Raw genomic sequence first — 15,552 nt, 5'->3', positions numbered from 1 at the left:
ACTGGCATATTAAAAATATGTATACTTATATTTTATAGTATTTTAGTTCATTCCTACGAAAGACATTACTGAACTGATAGAATGAATTGATTTTTAATGTCATAATATATTTTCACTACCATAATGAGCTTTTTATTTAAAAGAGCATGACGAAGCAAAGAATAGTGCTTGCATGTGATCGGCCCTTATTACCTTTGCTTGTTCTTACAAGTAGACTGGCAAACAATAATTTATTACATCCAAACTTACCAAAGCTCATTTTAAAGGTATCCGTAAGAGCGCTACAAAAATATTTTATATATATGACTAAATGTACGTATCACGTGAAATTAAAATGTGTAAAATTGTTCACATATATTTATTGTTCTTACCTTCATTCATTACGATCTATCAATTTTTCAAAAAGTGAGGAAAACTTTATAGCTTTGAGCTTTTCTGAAAGAAACTTTTTGCAATATATTTTTCTTTTTATATAAGCAATACTCGGTAAACAACACCATCAAAAATAATCTCGAAAATAATAATAATAATTATTATTATTATTTTGTTATTGAGTAACGATTGATGTAAAATTACGTGGATTAGTTTAATAATGTGCAGTGCAAACTTTTGGAAATGTATGATTCTTTAATGATAATACAATAGAGAATTACAACTACCGTAACGTAAAAAAAATCAGGAAATGTCAAATCTGGTCAACTTACTTTACTATCCTCTAAATAGATTTCTAAAAAAATCTATTGCCAAATTAAACTTTTGTTTGATAAATTGCAAGTCGTCATGATTAATCGTTATCATATAGTAATAACTGCAAAAGTGTAGATTATATAAAACACAAATGGCATAATTAACATTGATTAAAATATTACTTTATTCAGCTGTATGAAAACTTAATAAAATAAAACGAAAGCAAATAATGGAAGAAATAATTGAAAAAATGAAACATGATCTAATTTTTAATATTATATTTAAAAAAGTACAAGACAGAGTTCTAGTTTATTCCTACTGATTCATGATTTTTATGTTGGAAAGCATAAATATCGTAAAATACTATGCAAAAATAAAAATATCTTTTGGTAAACTACATATAAGCTGTCTAATATGTGCAATATATACGAGGGAGCTACGATTGTAAAATCATATAAGATACTATGAACCTGTAATAAAGTAGATGAACATAGAGCTCATACCACCACCATCAATATTTTTCACGCATGTTTACAAGAACTAGTCTGCTCAAGAGCTTATGACAAAAATGAAAAAGAGAAACTACTTAAGTATTTCATAAAATTTAGTGAAACAAAGTTTGTAATATTTCATAGAAATGTGTTTAAATTTATATTTTTGGGAAAGTTTGATTATTTAAGAAAATGTATGCTAGTTAACGAATATTAGATAACATTTTGATAAATTAATATATACTCATACATACACCCAAGGAAAGAAATATTTATTAAGCGCTGGGGTTAAATGATATAGGAATAAATGAAAACTGCATACTTAATGAAAAAATATTGGTCTACTATACTTAAAATCACAGTAACAGTATAACTATTGCAGTTTTACAAATAGATAAAGAAAATTAAAGTGTGCAGGCATGTATAGGCGTGAGAGAGGGGCAACGCGAAAGAGAGGGTGAGAGAATGAGAGACAGAGAAACAGACAGGCAGAGGGAGGTAAGAGGAGGAGAGTGGAAACGAAAGTGAAGGTGGCGCACACGTCGACCAGGGTCGGAAAAAGCGGGAGCATGCGGAGTGCCGAGGGTGGCTAGATCGTAGTAACCACCTCCCGCGGGCAGCGAGCGTTTACGGCAGTCTCAGTCCGCGCCCTGAACGCAATCAGAGCGACATAGTGCATCTACGCTTTGTTGCGCATGTACCTACTCTCGATCATTTCACTTATTTTCTTATTTCACGACTTTTCTTTCTCATTTATACAACTTTTTCTTTTTATACGCACTCTACCAAATTACATCGTGATTTGAATAATAGTTTGTGCCCACCGTCTAACTTTCAAACTATTGCTTGGATGAAAAAAACCGCTACAAATTTATTAACAAATGACGTTTATTAGAACCAATGTGTAAGTATAATTATTAAATAAAAATCACAACACAGCACACATTAAAAAATACATCAAATTTTAATTTAGTCTATGTTTACTTGTCAATTGATTCACAAGATATATAGATCAATTGTTATGCTATATAGATCAATTGTTTAAATAAGGATTTAATGATTTCTTCGTTTGAGGAAAATTTTAACACTGGTTTGTAGAAAACAGTTAGATGGAAAAGTGGCGTTCACCTATTATATTCATTCATGATTAATCCACAGTTTTTAAATGAAGATGTTGATTTTTAAAGATTGATGAGACCTCACAAAAAATAGAGCCCATTCGAGTTCGTTTTCTTTATCATGCTAAAACACTGAGGTAGAGTGTTTTGATATTTATAGCAACCACGGTTGTGTACATAAACGTATTTTTCAAAATTTAATGCACTGAACGCCAACACGTAAAGATCAGATATCTTATATGAATAGAAAGTGTAAATATTAACGACAGATCATATCTTAAATAAACAATTTATTGAAAATCACAGTTTATATCAGATCAAAGAAAATTTTAAGTCAATGATTAAACTAAATATATGTTGTATAAGATACAAGTTTTTATGTGAATTATCATTGTATATGACGGGGAAGACTTTTCTAACATCTAAATAGGATAACTATGATAATGTATGTATTTTTTTTGCTTTAATATAAGCTACGCTGTTTATTAGTATGTTTCAACCATTAATCCATAAATGCTCACATGACGGTCTTTCGAGAACTGAGTTCTAATTATTACCACGTAATAAATTTGAACGAAAAATATCCAGGAACCACTGTTCCTTATGTTTTCAAGGGTGCTCTTTCCAATGACGTTATTAAAGGTCTCGGCAATAAAGTTTTGTCAGCGAAAAATAAATAAAATAAGCTTCATTCTTCGATTTTTTTTTCAAATAGACTTTTTGATCCCATAACAGTTTTTTCTATGACTAAACTCTCTTTAAATCGTGGCCTCGATGTGTAAAATAAATGTTAGTAAGATTACCCGAACATGAAAATTTATTATCTAAACAAGATAGCGGCTAATATGAAATTATTTTGTGGAAATCATACGAATTTTTTCCTTGAAAACTATAGAGCTTTATAGAAATTTTCTAAGAACAAAATTATCTTAAAATTGATTAAAGGAATACCTGCAGTTTTTATTAGAATGGTCCGAGAAAATTTTTGAATTTTTGAAATCAGGGATTCATAAATTCTCAAATTGTAACAAAAAATTCAAAAATAATTCTAGGATACTCTTTAACTAATTCTAAGACATTTTTGTTTTCAGAAAAAATGTTGTAAAATAGTTTTCGAGCAAAAAATTTACGTTGAGTAAACCTTAAGAATTTTTTGCACGAAAACTATATATTTTATAACAAATCTTTTAAGAACAAAATGTCTTGGATTTAGTCAAAAAGTATCCTAGAATTATTATTATTAACAATTTTATTAGAATTATTACTAGATTCAATTTTAGAATTTTCGAAACCCTGACTTTTCGAAAATTCAAAAAGTTTCGTGGACCATTTAAAAAAAAATTAAACGTATTCTTTGATCAATTTTAAGATAATATTGTTCTTAGGAAATTTCTACAAAAATCTATAGTTTTCAAGGAAAAAATTCCTAAATTTTACAAAACAATATTTTCATATCAGCCATCATTTTGTTTAAATAATAAACTTTCATGTTCGGGCAATCTTACTAGTATTTATTTTAGATATCGTGACCGCGATATAAAGAGGTTTTCGGTATCTAAAAAAATGTTATAGAATTAAAAAGTCTATTTGAAAAAAAATTATGCTTTTTTTTATTTTTGATTTTACGCTGGTAAAAATTTCTTGCAGAAATTTTCGATCAATACTATTAGAAAAGGTACCTTCGAAAATATAAGGAACAGTGGTTCCTGAATTTTTTTCGTTCAAATTCATACGTGGTAATAATTTAAACTTAGCTCTCGAAAAACCGTCTTGTGAGGGGTAATGGGTTAAGGTCCAAACTAAAACTGGGGCAGTTATCGAATCAACTACTTTACTCACTAAATAATATAAAAATAATACTCCAGCATATTTGCTTTTGTAATTTGCAAGAAAATATTATTCAATTAAACCACGATAAAAATTATTATTTTTGAATTCTAATTATATGAGCCGATTCTACTAAATGAAATAGAAACATTGAAATTTTCAAAATAACGATATGTAAATGTAACTGTATATTAACAAATTCGACAATAAAAACAGCAAAATGTTATCTACAATTTTTTCATAATTTCGTAGAATTGATCGGTGTAATTAATTTGTAAAAAGTTATAAACTTCGACGTGATTTGTTCAAAGAATATTTTTTTATAAGTGATTGTAAATTACAGAAGAAAAACAAGTATTTTATTATTTCATTAGGCACTATATACATGAAATTATTAGAAATTTTACCTATTTTTTGCGTTGGTCTTAATATGGGCATATACGCATATGTATAGATTTTACAAGCGGTATCGGAACAAACGTCTACTGCGGTTGAAAAGCCTTTTCTTAAGATGGATATATTGAATAAATCGAAAAAGTCGATCAGGAATATCCATGTTGACTTTAAATTTGACACAAGTACGAGCTGGAACGAGAAAGCCTCGAGAACCTGATGAGTAAGACGGCGTAGCTAAAGTGAACGGATCATAAAAAAACATTCGCACATTCGATACAATTTATGAAATTTTAAGCAAAATATTGCAAATAAGATGACGTAAAAATATGTGCGATAACAATTGACATCTTACTGTAGCTATAAACAGAAAAGATAAGTCGGCTTGATGAAGGAAGTCTATCGTATAATTTAAATATTCATCGTCTTTGTACTAGCTTCATCTGACTATACTAGTAAACTATATCATCACGGCTTCTTTCGCCTCCTTTCGCCTCTAGTCAGCACTTCGTTGTCCGTTTTGAAGCCCCGCGAGTGAATACCAGATTTTTCACTCCGTTTATCGAACGCCAAGTTGAGTGTTTTAATCCACAAACAATGGCTTCTATACATGCTGTCTTCTCAACTCGTTAGCGCATTTATGGTGAAACGCGCATCTACAGCAGAACTTCTTATCCACGTGTAAATAGTATGCTATCTACGTCAATGTTAGATCAATTTTATTAAGCGTACTACTTGAAGTCTATTATGAGCTACATAATCCCACGTATGTTTGCATCATTTTATTTTTTCTAAGAGGAGTTAAATTTACTCACTTCTAAATTACTATATGTTAAATGAATTACGAATTTTCACAACACCACATAAATCTAATTTTTCTGTGCTTATACACACATACTCGCGCGCGTATGCACGCACACGCACACACGAGCCTACCCTAGGGGCTATAAAAACCTAGTATCTGGTGGAAAGGCTTAAAAGAGCTAAATTCAAGTAGCCGCGGGCAAGACTTTTACGTTGTGTAAGTGATAGGAGCTCTCGTTACTGAGTTATGGAGCCAGTTATGAGTTAGGTCCCTTGACTGCTTAGGTCAGTGTAGGCCAACAAACAGTTCAACACATGTTAGGACAATGTAGAAGAAATTACTTTAATCACAGCATAAAAGCTCATCTGTAAAATTTCCAGTTCTTTCCAAATCCGGGATAAAAAATGAGATTCACATAGAAAAAAAACAAAGTTGAACCTGAAAGGACCTTAAAAATCAAGTTCAAAGTTACAAGCAGTCATCAAAGCTCAGCAGATGTTATCCAAAACATTTTTTATATATGCTACCAAGAACGGATCATTTGGTAAAAAAGAAAAAGAAATTAAGTTTGAGGTTCACATAACCTTGATGTGATCTCCGCTCCACAGATGATTCCTTATCTGAATGACGAATCTTTCGCTCTTATGTAATCTGTGGTTGAAAATAAGGAATCCTATTAAAAAAAAACGTTGACCTTGAAATGTCCTGGAAAATTAAGTTTAAAGTCAAATTTAAGATCATCGACCTCCTCTAAATCACACAAATTTTATCTAAAACATTTTTTGAATACTTTGTAAAGTTTCAAGTTATTCTGCTACCCAAGTTAAAATGAGACACCCTTTAGATAAAAGTATGCTTATAGTTGTGCGGAATCTCTCGTGAAAAATTTATTTAATAGATAATTTCAAACGTCTTTGGAAAGATCGGATACTGTCATCCAAATTTTTATATACCGTTTTTCATAAAATGGTTTAAGATAAAAGATATTTTCACTCCCAGCTTACCCTGTTAAACTAAAAAAATTATCTTTGTGCCTACGACAAATAAGTAAACCAAAAGACATTTATAAAAATTAAACATTAGTCTATGCGAAGCGTTGTACGTTCATTTCCAGTTAAGACATATAAGTTGGAAGTTTATAAAACTATTTACTGCAAGAAATCTATATCAAAATCACCTAAAACATAACATCAGTCTATACATATTCATATGGAATTTTCAAGTGGACAGGAATGGCATTTATTTTCCTGAGTAGAAGCCGTAGCTTCCAAGTGAAGAAAAATGGCACGTAGCGGTTCGGTAGAAAAATAACTTATATAACTGTGAGCGACATCCGAAATTTCTTTCAATCAATAGTGAGATTTTTGAAAAGTTCGTTTTGAAAAATAACTTTTTTTGGTTTTTACATAGGACTTCAAAAACGATTTTCGGAAAACAAGAAAAGTACGTAACTCGTAAAATCTGAAATTAAATAATGTCCGGAAATTTTCAAAAATCGAAGATGTAAATTTTTTTGTTGACTCAAGCTAGTATCTAATAATGTAACATTTTTCGTATTAAAAAAAGATTGAGTAACATTTTACTTTTGTTTGCATTTTTTTAGATAGACACATAATTGCAAATCTATTTGTTTTCAAACGATAGGCTTCATTCTGGAATGATTATCTAAAATCATAAATTAAATTTTAAAGGTTAAGAGTAGACCTTTCAGATGGTTTTTCCCATTTTCAAAAAAAAAATTTCCGCGATATTACGAGACTTCAAATACACCAAAAAAAAAAACCGTTATTTTTGTCCCTTTAGATTAGGATATTTAAAAAACCTGGCGTGATTGACAAATTCTGACTCTAGATTTGGATTCCACGCAAAAAATTACTTTGAAAATAACCTTCAGTTGACCAACAGCAAAACCATGCAGATCTGTATAATTAAAGTGGTATGTATTGTACCACCGGGTTCATTTATCATATAGATACCGAGTCATCACTATTTAATAATATAGCAATTTTTTAATGTTATTCATTTTATATAATGCTTTATAAAAGGACATATTAAATATGCATAAATATTTATTGAATTGCAACTAAATATTGAATCATTTTTCACAACTCCGTTACATGATTCCTACAAACAAGAGAAAATTCCTTTTCTGCAGGCTGTGTAGATAATACCAGTTGACTAGCAGATTATTGTTAAGTAAATAAAAAATAAGCAACTAACATTCTATAAAAATTGCTTATTAATGTGGGATTAATTTTTACACAAAAAAATAATTTAAATTATATTGTTATATGAAGTCTAGAATTATACATTTATTTTATATAAAAAATAAAAAATCCTTGTTAAAACCTAAGCTAAATTTTATTTTAGTTTTTACTTATTTTAGAACAATGCATGTTTTCAGTCAGTATAGGAAATCACGACTGATCGTACATGGTTCACGAAAATCACCTATCTTAAGTGACTAATGAATGGACTGTAGTAAGTGCTAATTCAGTTCAACAGTACTACGCAAAACACTGTACAATACTTATGACTTAGGCATCCCACTATTGTGTCATACTGCACAAGTGTCATAACATACTATTAAAAGCATATTAAACGATTTTTTAGGCCTCAATTCAAATGCAGAAGCAGTTTGAATAATTATCTTGATTATAGAATTCTAATACAAGTGGTGTACAGATTGTTATTTATTTATTATTTGATACTCGCTCAAGTCGTATGCATAAAAATACTCTCGTAAATATCTGCCATTGAAATAAATTGTCATCAATTTTGCACATTCCAATGCAAATGCTATAATCGGTGATATTTTGAATAGTTTAAAATAGTATAGGATGCTCAGGTTTCAAATTAACGTTCAAATGGAGCATAAGCATAATTTTTACTGTGCGCTAATAAACCGTTTAGTCCCTCTATGATACAATACACTATTTCAAAGGACAGTCGTATAGCTTGCGCAAATTCTCCATAGTATTAATAGTGGTTAGATATTAAATAACCAGAAAAATTTATATTTTAGATTGTTCAAATAAAATTTATTCTGGTGTAAATAACCAACGAGCTAAATGAGTTCATTCTATTTATAACATCACTTAATGCCAAAACCTGCCCCTCATTTCGTTACGATAAAGCACGTTTAAAAGCTTTCAGTCAACCTACTTACTTTCTCGTAGAGTATTGAAAACAATTTTTTATTTTTCTTTCGCTTCAGTCCAAAACAAATTGTCAATAAAATAAAAAATTTTCTCAAGAAACGTAGGAATTATAGTTGTTCTTTAGCGAACTTAGTGAAAGAGCTTATGAAAAAATTTCACAAGCTCTTTCTATTGAAGATTCGAGTTTCGTAAACAAATGTATTACTTTTCAGATTATTCAGCGTTAGAAAATTGATTTCGTTGAAAAATATTTATTTATAAATTATATAAATCTACTCATACTCCGGATTAATTGTTCTTAATTAATTATAATTACTCTATAAATATAATTACCTGAAACCAAATTATGCATTTAAATAAAAAAATGCATGGATTTATTGCCTTTAATACTTACTTTAGGTCTTGGCCTCAGATTGGTTGATTATGAAATGTATATAAAAATAGCGATCTGTATTGCGAGATTAATGACAGCCTAACCTAGTTCATTATTAAAAATAACAAATTAAGTAAATATTTATTTATCATAACACAATAAATTCATATTAGACAAAAATATCAATTTTTACGAATATCGATTTTGACTTTTGATCATTATTCTCATTTATAGTATAAATTTAATACTTAAATTTTTTCAATGTTATGAGAGTAAACTCATAAATGCAAAACGAAAACAATCACTTATAAAAGATGACATTTCGCTGGTGTAGTATATGATTGCACACAATAAACTTATACCGTCATAATAATTATATATCTCATAAGTTAATAGATTATGAGGTTAAAAAGGCAATTATTCTCGAGTCAACAAACGTAAACAGATATATGTATATATGCAGCATAATAATGAGAGTAATTTTGTTGTGACACTGTTACAAGAGCTATTACTGTATTGAAGATACTCAAATAAAACTATAAAGAAACAAATAAAGATGAACCCAAAAAGAAAAATCTAATATTGAAATCTATTAGCTTTGAAAACAATATCTACGCAGAATATATTTTGGACATTTATGTAATAATAATTATGCATAAAAAAATAATATGAAGTAATGTTGCCTATAAATTAACAAATTTTCGAAAAACTATTAACTCTACAGTATTATTTGCTCATCTCAGATAACTGACTGTTTTTGTTTTTCATGTAAGGGTTTTACACGCACAATTTTATTTACAGTCATAGAGAGTTCATCTAATAATAGTACTACATGCTTACTTCGTTGCAAAATTCGGAGTACAAGCACAATCAGCTTGTTTAGTTAAAAATAAATAAATAAATAAAAAGAAAAAAACACAAGAGCTTGTATAGTTCTTTATAGAAACAACTCAAAAAAATAATCGGAGCAACACTTTCATATTTACTGTACTTAATTTATTGAATATATATATCGTATTTTCGCAAATTGTATGATTAAACAAACGAAGTTTTCATATGACTATGCATTTGTTTCAGAATCTGCAAAGCTAGAATATTTATGCTCGAACGCCAAAAAGAGGCAACAAGAAAACATGCCTTTTTCAAAAAAACCTCATCATCGACTGAAGAATCAGCAGAATTTGTATAGATTAAAAAATAGTTTTTTAATAAAAAGTAAAAGCCACTCGCTGGAAGAATAAGTAAAGTAGATAAAGAATTCCCAAAAATAGCGATTCTATAATAATTATTATGAAAATCTAAAAGCAAGAAAAGAAAATGAGCGGAGAAAACCCTTCCGAAGGCCGAAAATGGTAAAAGCGCTGTAGGTTGAGTCGCGATATATACTTTGCTGATACTTGGTTTGCGGACGGAGCGTGCCTCCTTCTGCCTATTCACCATCAGCTCCTCGGTCGCGGGGAGTGCAGGGGGCTGCGGCCCCGTAGTGGGGCTCCCTTCTTATAAAAAACGCCAAGGTAATACGCTATTTTCTGCATTCTCTTTTTAATTCTTTGTCATTCTTCATTATCCGTATATTTACTTATCTATTTATTTTAGTTTTGTAAAACTTCTTTCTGCAACTGCATTTATCAACGTTGCTTTTTTGATATTGTACTGGTTTCTTCTTGTTGTGATCATTTATCCTGCAGTGCAGTCTGATCTGGGGCAGTGTTACGTCAGCTCGACTCTGAGCTGAGAATGGAATAACTAGGAACGGGAACGCGCAAGCTATTCGGTCAATCGTGATTGTCAAGCTAAAAGCCCTATGAGTGTAGGGCAGTTCATTCATTTACTAATTCTAAATTAAAAGAAATAAAGATGTCATGGGCAGGTGGAACTGGCGCGTCAGGCTCTACATTCAAACTCCGTCGCAGTGAGTCCAATAGATTCGAGAGATCTATACAACAAATACTAGCCTATACTGTATAGTATATATAATTTTAATCAATATCCTTAGTGAAACATACCTTCATCAAAATCCATTCATTGATTTGTCAGTTAAGGGACGACAGTCTTGTCAATATTCGACCATGTACATATATTGCATTCTACGAAACATTTTAGAATCATTTACTTCAGTTACCATTCACCAATATCCCCTTCCTCTCCTCCATTCAATTTCAATCAACAATTTTAAAGGCTTTTAAAGGTAGTAAAATGTGCCACATTTTTTCAAATTACAAAGCTATAGCGCAACTTATCTTCAGTCCGATAGTTTATACTTACCACGTGAAATACATACCATTTGATAACATTAATCAAATTCAATGTTCAACAGTCATTTAAAACTCTTACTTCTATGACAACGACCCCAGTTCAGACTGTATTATATTTTTCACTATAGAAACTAAAGCTAGTTCTATCATGAAATCAAAAAATTAGAAATCTTATAAATAAGATCATATTGAAAAACGTAAATGCTACGCTCTTAAACAAGAGCGCACAGTTTCATATAGATCATTCCAAATAATAATTGAAGTTATATGCAATCTTTTCTAATAAGCTTACTTGATATACCTTGTAGATTGCAGTTTTTAGTATTATTAATTATTTAACGAATTTGAAATGAGTTAGTAAAACGCCCGCTTATGTAACGTTCACAAAGAAGAATGTTTTTTTATAATCGTATCAATGCTGACGCAATGGATATACCAGTTGCACCAGTTTGTTGGGAAGTTAGGTAATAACTATTGTGACAATTATAATTTCGTAATATAGTTTTCTGAATGGACATGTAAAAAATGAATGTGTAAAGAATTATATGTCAAATATGTATATGTCATAAGTAATAAGCATTTTTAGATATTTTGCCCGGATATTAAATACAATATCGATATTGCTAACTTCTGGCAAAAAGAACGCCAACACCCGTCTGTTTATCTCAAGTCTCATTTTTATACGTTGTTGTCAATGCAAATTGTAATTTAGTTATATAAATACAAAATACACTGCATATTTAGTGAACTATTTTTTAATACTGAGTAAACTTTATTTGAGAATTCCCTTCTTAACTACAGTAAAAATTCTTTAAATAACTATATATATTGTATTTATATTACTTATTGCAACAAATTAGAAACTTTTGAGAAGACAGATTAATTAGTTATTTTGTCTTTCAAAGAATAGTATATATTTATATATATCTGTTATTTTACAATTTTATTTATTATAATTTTGTTTGCCACTTGATTTTTTCCACTGTAATTAATTAAATATAATTCTCTAAAAATATTATGTACCCTGCATTTACACAAATTATTTATTAGCATTATACAGGGTGTTCCAAAAGTATCAACACACCTGAATATCTCGAAAAATAAGGATGTTAGAAAAAAACTTATTGCTTACGACAAATGCAGATTACGCATACTTTGACAAATAAAAAAGAACTTTGAAAAATCTTTATACTCGAGTTTGAAATCCTCCTGTGATAGAACTACCTTAATCCATTTTATGAAACCTGGGAATACCATAGTGTAGCTGGTACTCTGCTCTAAAAATTGAATTTTACTTAAAATTTGTGCTATTGCATGAGGAATAGTTAAGATATTTTATTTTGAATTGTTAAATACGACTATTCCCAGGTTCAAAGATTGTATATATAGATATAAACAATAATTAATATCTCACACTAAAATATTACATCTCTCTTAAGTTATTAGTAAAATAAACTAATTTTATCAGTAGTTTCATAACTTTTTTGTGTGATAACAGTCAATATTTTTCATTCATACAATTTTTTTTATTTAAGTAATATGAATTCAAAGAAAAAACATTTGTACACAATAACTTGACTACATAAAATATCTAAGAGATTTTCATATCTTTTAAATGACTCGAAAGGATTTTTTTTTCATGTATATGAATTTAATAAAATTAATCAAATTGATAGAGCTAGAAGCAAATTTCTGTTTCCGTTCTATACATCAAGGTAAATAGCTTACGAAGCGATACTCTAGGGTGTGCGGACAAATTGCACGGTTTTATTATACACACAAATTATTGTGCACAGTAACATTGCATAAGAATGGATACTCACTGATTTGTGCCATATTATTGTACACAATAGTTTATGTGTACAAGAAAACCGTGCACAATTGTTCGCAGGCCTATTCCAGCACGTAACTCGCAGAGTAAAACTTTGAACTGATGCAGTGGTAGTTAACACAGGCCAACATTTTTCAGAACTAGAGATCAGAGATAAAAGTATCCGAATGAATTTGGCGTGTTGATTTTCAAATCCAGACTCAGAATTACTCCATCACCCTAGGTTTTTAAAATATCATAATCTAAAAGTGCAAAAACACACTGTTTTTCACAGTTTTTAAGCTTTCCTTACATAGTAAATTTTCATTCTATTAAAAATCTTGAAATAGCATTGGAAAGAGCAAATCTTCTACTTTAGAAAGCACTGCTTAATTTTTTAAACCGATTATTACAACTAGAGATATTGTTCATTAAGTAGAAACTTTACGTTTCAAGTGTACACATAATATATGAGTAAAGTTTTCCCGAAATGAACTAACAGACCAAAGCTTCATTTTTTGTCTCTTAATCTGAATTTATCAGATTAGAGTACTTCTAAGCCCGGATTCCACTTTATTCGCCTAATTCCTCTGATTATACTATGTGTGACCTCTGGTTTCGGATTTTTCGAAATTTTGTAGACCTATGTAATTCCTTTACATTTTTTTTATGGGAAACTATTTATTAGCCGGTCACCTGTTATACTGCCTCAGCTTATTTCTATCAGCAGTCTATTAAATTATTTTCTTGAAAACAATTGGAATGGCTCATGTAGCAATTATTTATAATATATAATTACGTCTGTAACTTTTTTATTTATATTCCTAGAGTTTTAGTACTAATTATTATTTTTTACTTATTAATAAGGTAGCAGTATAGCTCTGAGTTCAATTGTTTTTTATTTTTAGCTAGATTAATCTTCATTGCTTATTGTTAGCTATATGTAATTGTTAACTACATTTAATTTATAAAAACTTGATGCTTTGTTAACATCTTCTGACCGGCACCATGAACGCACAAATAAAAAAATTTTGTTTTTCATGGATCCATTGTTTTTTTATGCTAAAAATTTTAAATATAAAGGAATATATGGTTTAGTGGATATATTTTCTTATAAAAATGTGTGTCTACACATTTGAACACTACTACTAGTTGGAAAGAAAAATTCAATATCTGTCCACATATATCAACACAGGTCAAAAGCGATTAATTGAAAAATTAAGTTGTGTTTCTGATAATTATTCTAATCTCAATCAGTTGCTTGACATTCAAGGCGAAAAAAAATTAACAGATATTAAATAATTATAAAAGAAAATTTTTTCGTGATAATATCATTAAACAAAATTTATAATACATTATAAATTTATAAGTATATTATCTAATTAGTGCGGGAAAATAGATTGTTGTCCCGTATGAGGTTTACGCCCGAGGAAAGCGAGGGTACAAAGATACATGAGAAGAAAATCTTCTTCTCGAACATGTTAGATACAATATTTTTCAAAATAATCCGTGGAAAGTTTTTCTTGATTTATGTTTTTCTATAAAGGTTCTATCTTAAAAACAACTTACCGCTAATAAATTGGCCAAACTTTTCAAGAATTAAATGATTTAATATCTCAATCGAGGTAATCCAGTCATGACTTTGATTAAATTTTCGAAGATAATAGCTAAGAAAGTACGCAAAAATTGACATACAGAAATTTGCTTGTAGTGCATTCTTAAAACTGTAATATTATTATTGCGGCAATTTTCTGTGATTGTCAGTTTAAACTCTAAAATCTCTAGCTTAATCAATAAAATATATGAAATCATTTATAAAATTATATATAGAAATTTTTGAAGTATAACATATATGCTAATATTTTAAAGTACATGTTGCATACAAGCAACGCAGAGGGTCATAAGAACCCTTTTAGACGTACAATTGTGAAGAGACCAAGGCATTGCGAGGCTGTTCAAAAGACAAATGGTAAAATATTAGGTTTTCTCATTATATCGGGTGAAAGTAAAACTCGTGGATGATATATATAATTAAAAAAAAGTCATAACGATAAAATTTTCTAGGGCTTATACAATTTTTCAAAAGATTTCTTTTCGCTTTCATTTCTATTTATTTTTTCTTTTATCTATTTATTGTTCGCTTAATGTCTATTTATTTTCTTGGTTAACATATAAAATTTAATCTAGAGTTAGTATACGCAGTTTATGAAGCATTTTGATTAGAAAGGCAGTATTAATAACTATGCTTCAAAATCCATATGTAAAGCATCTTCTTCTTGCACATAAACCATTCACCAGTTTTTCATTCTTCCATTTGAGAGTACGTAGAAATAATATTGTCGCTGTAATTAGTCAAAAGGATCAAATGAATCTTACTGTTACTAAGAATAAACGATTAGCCAATAATGTTTGGATAATAAATTTGAGCCTTTTATCGTTGAAAATTAGTGAGAATTACAAAATGCCAAAGCCACATTTAAAAATCCTCAAGCATATCAATAAAGATGCAGTAAATAAGTCTTTAATTGGTTCAAAATGTAAAACAACGATGAATATGAATGACGTAGATGGAGTCAAGATGGAACCACTTTACTAATTTTTTATGTAGTCTCATATTGATCATCCTTCAACT

At 29.4% G+C, this 15,552-nt stretch overlaps 1 protein-coding gene across 1 annotated transcript in view; it reads left to right on the top strand.

Annotated features, from left to right (window-relative positions):
* The first annotated feature begins 1,774 nt into the window (after positions 1-1,774).
* Positions 1,775-15,552, top strand: part of LOC131664999 (Kv channel-interacting protein 1-like) — a 38,661-nt gene continuing 24,883 nt past the window's right edge. The window contains exons 1-4 of the mRNA XM_058936564.1: positions 1,775-1,875; positions 1,992-2,082; positions 9,933-10,369; positions 14,790-14,889. Coding sequence (XP_058792547.1) covers positions 14,793-14,889 — 97 coding nt within the window. The 5' untranslated portion in view covers positions 1,775-1,875; positions 1,992-2,082; positions 9,933-10,369; positions 14,790-14,792. The remainder of the gene's footprint in view (positions 1,876-1,991; positions 2,083-9,932; positions 10,370-14,789; positions 14,890-15,552) is intronic.

This window comes from Phymastichus coffea, unplaced genomic scaffold (genome assembly GCF_024137745.1).
Source record: "Phymastichus coffea isolate CEN01 unplaced genomic scaffold, Cenicafe_Pcof_1.1 PCOF00047, whole genome shotgun sequence".
NCBI lineage: Eukaryota > Metazoa > Arthropoda > Insecta > Hymenoptera > Eulophidae > Phymastichus > Phymastichus coffea.
The sequence above is the reverse complement of the archived record's forward strand: the minus strand, read 5'-3'. Positions and strand labels throughout refer to the sequence as shown.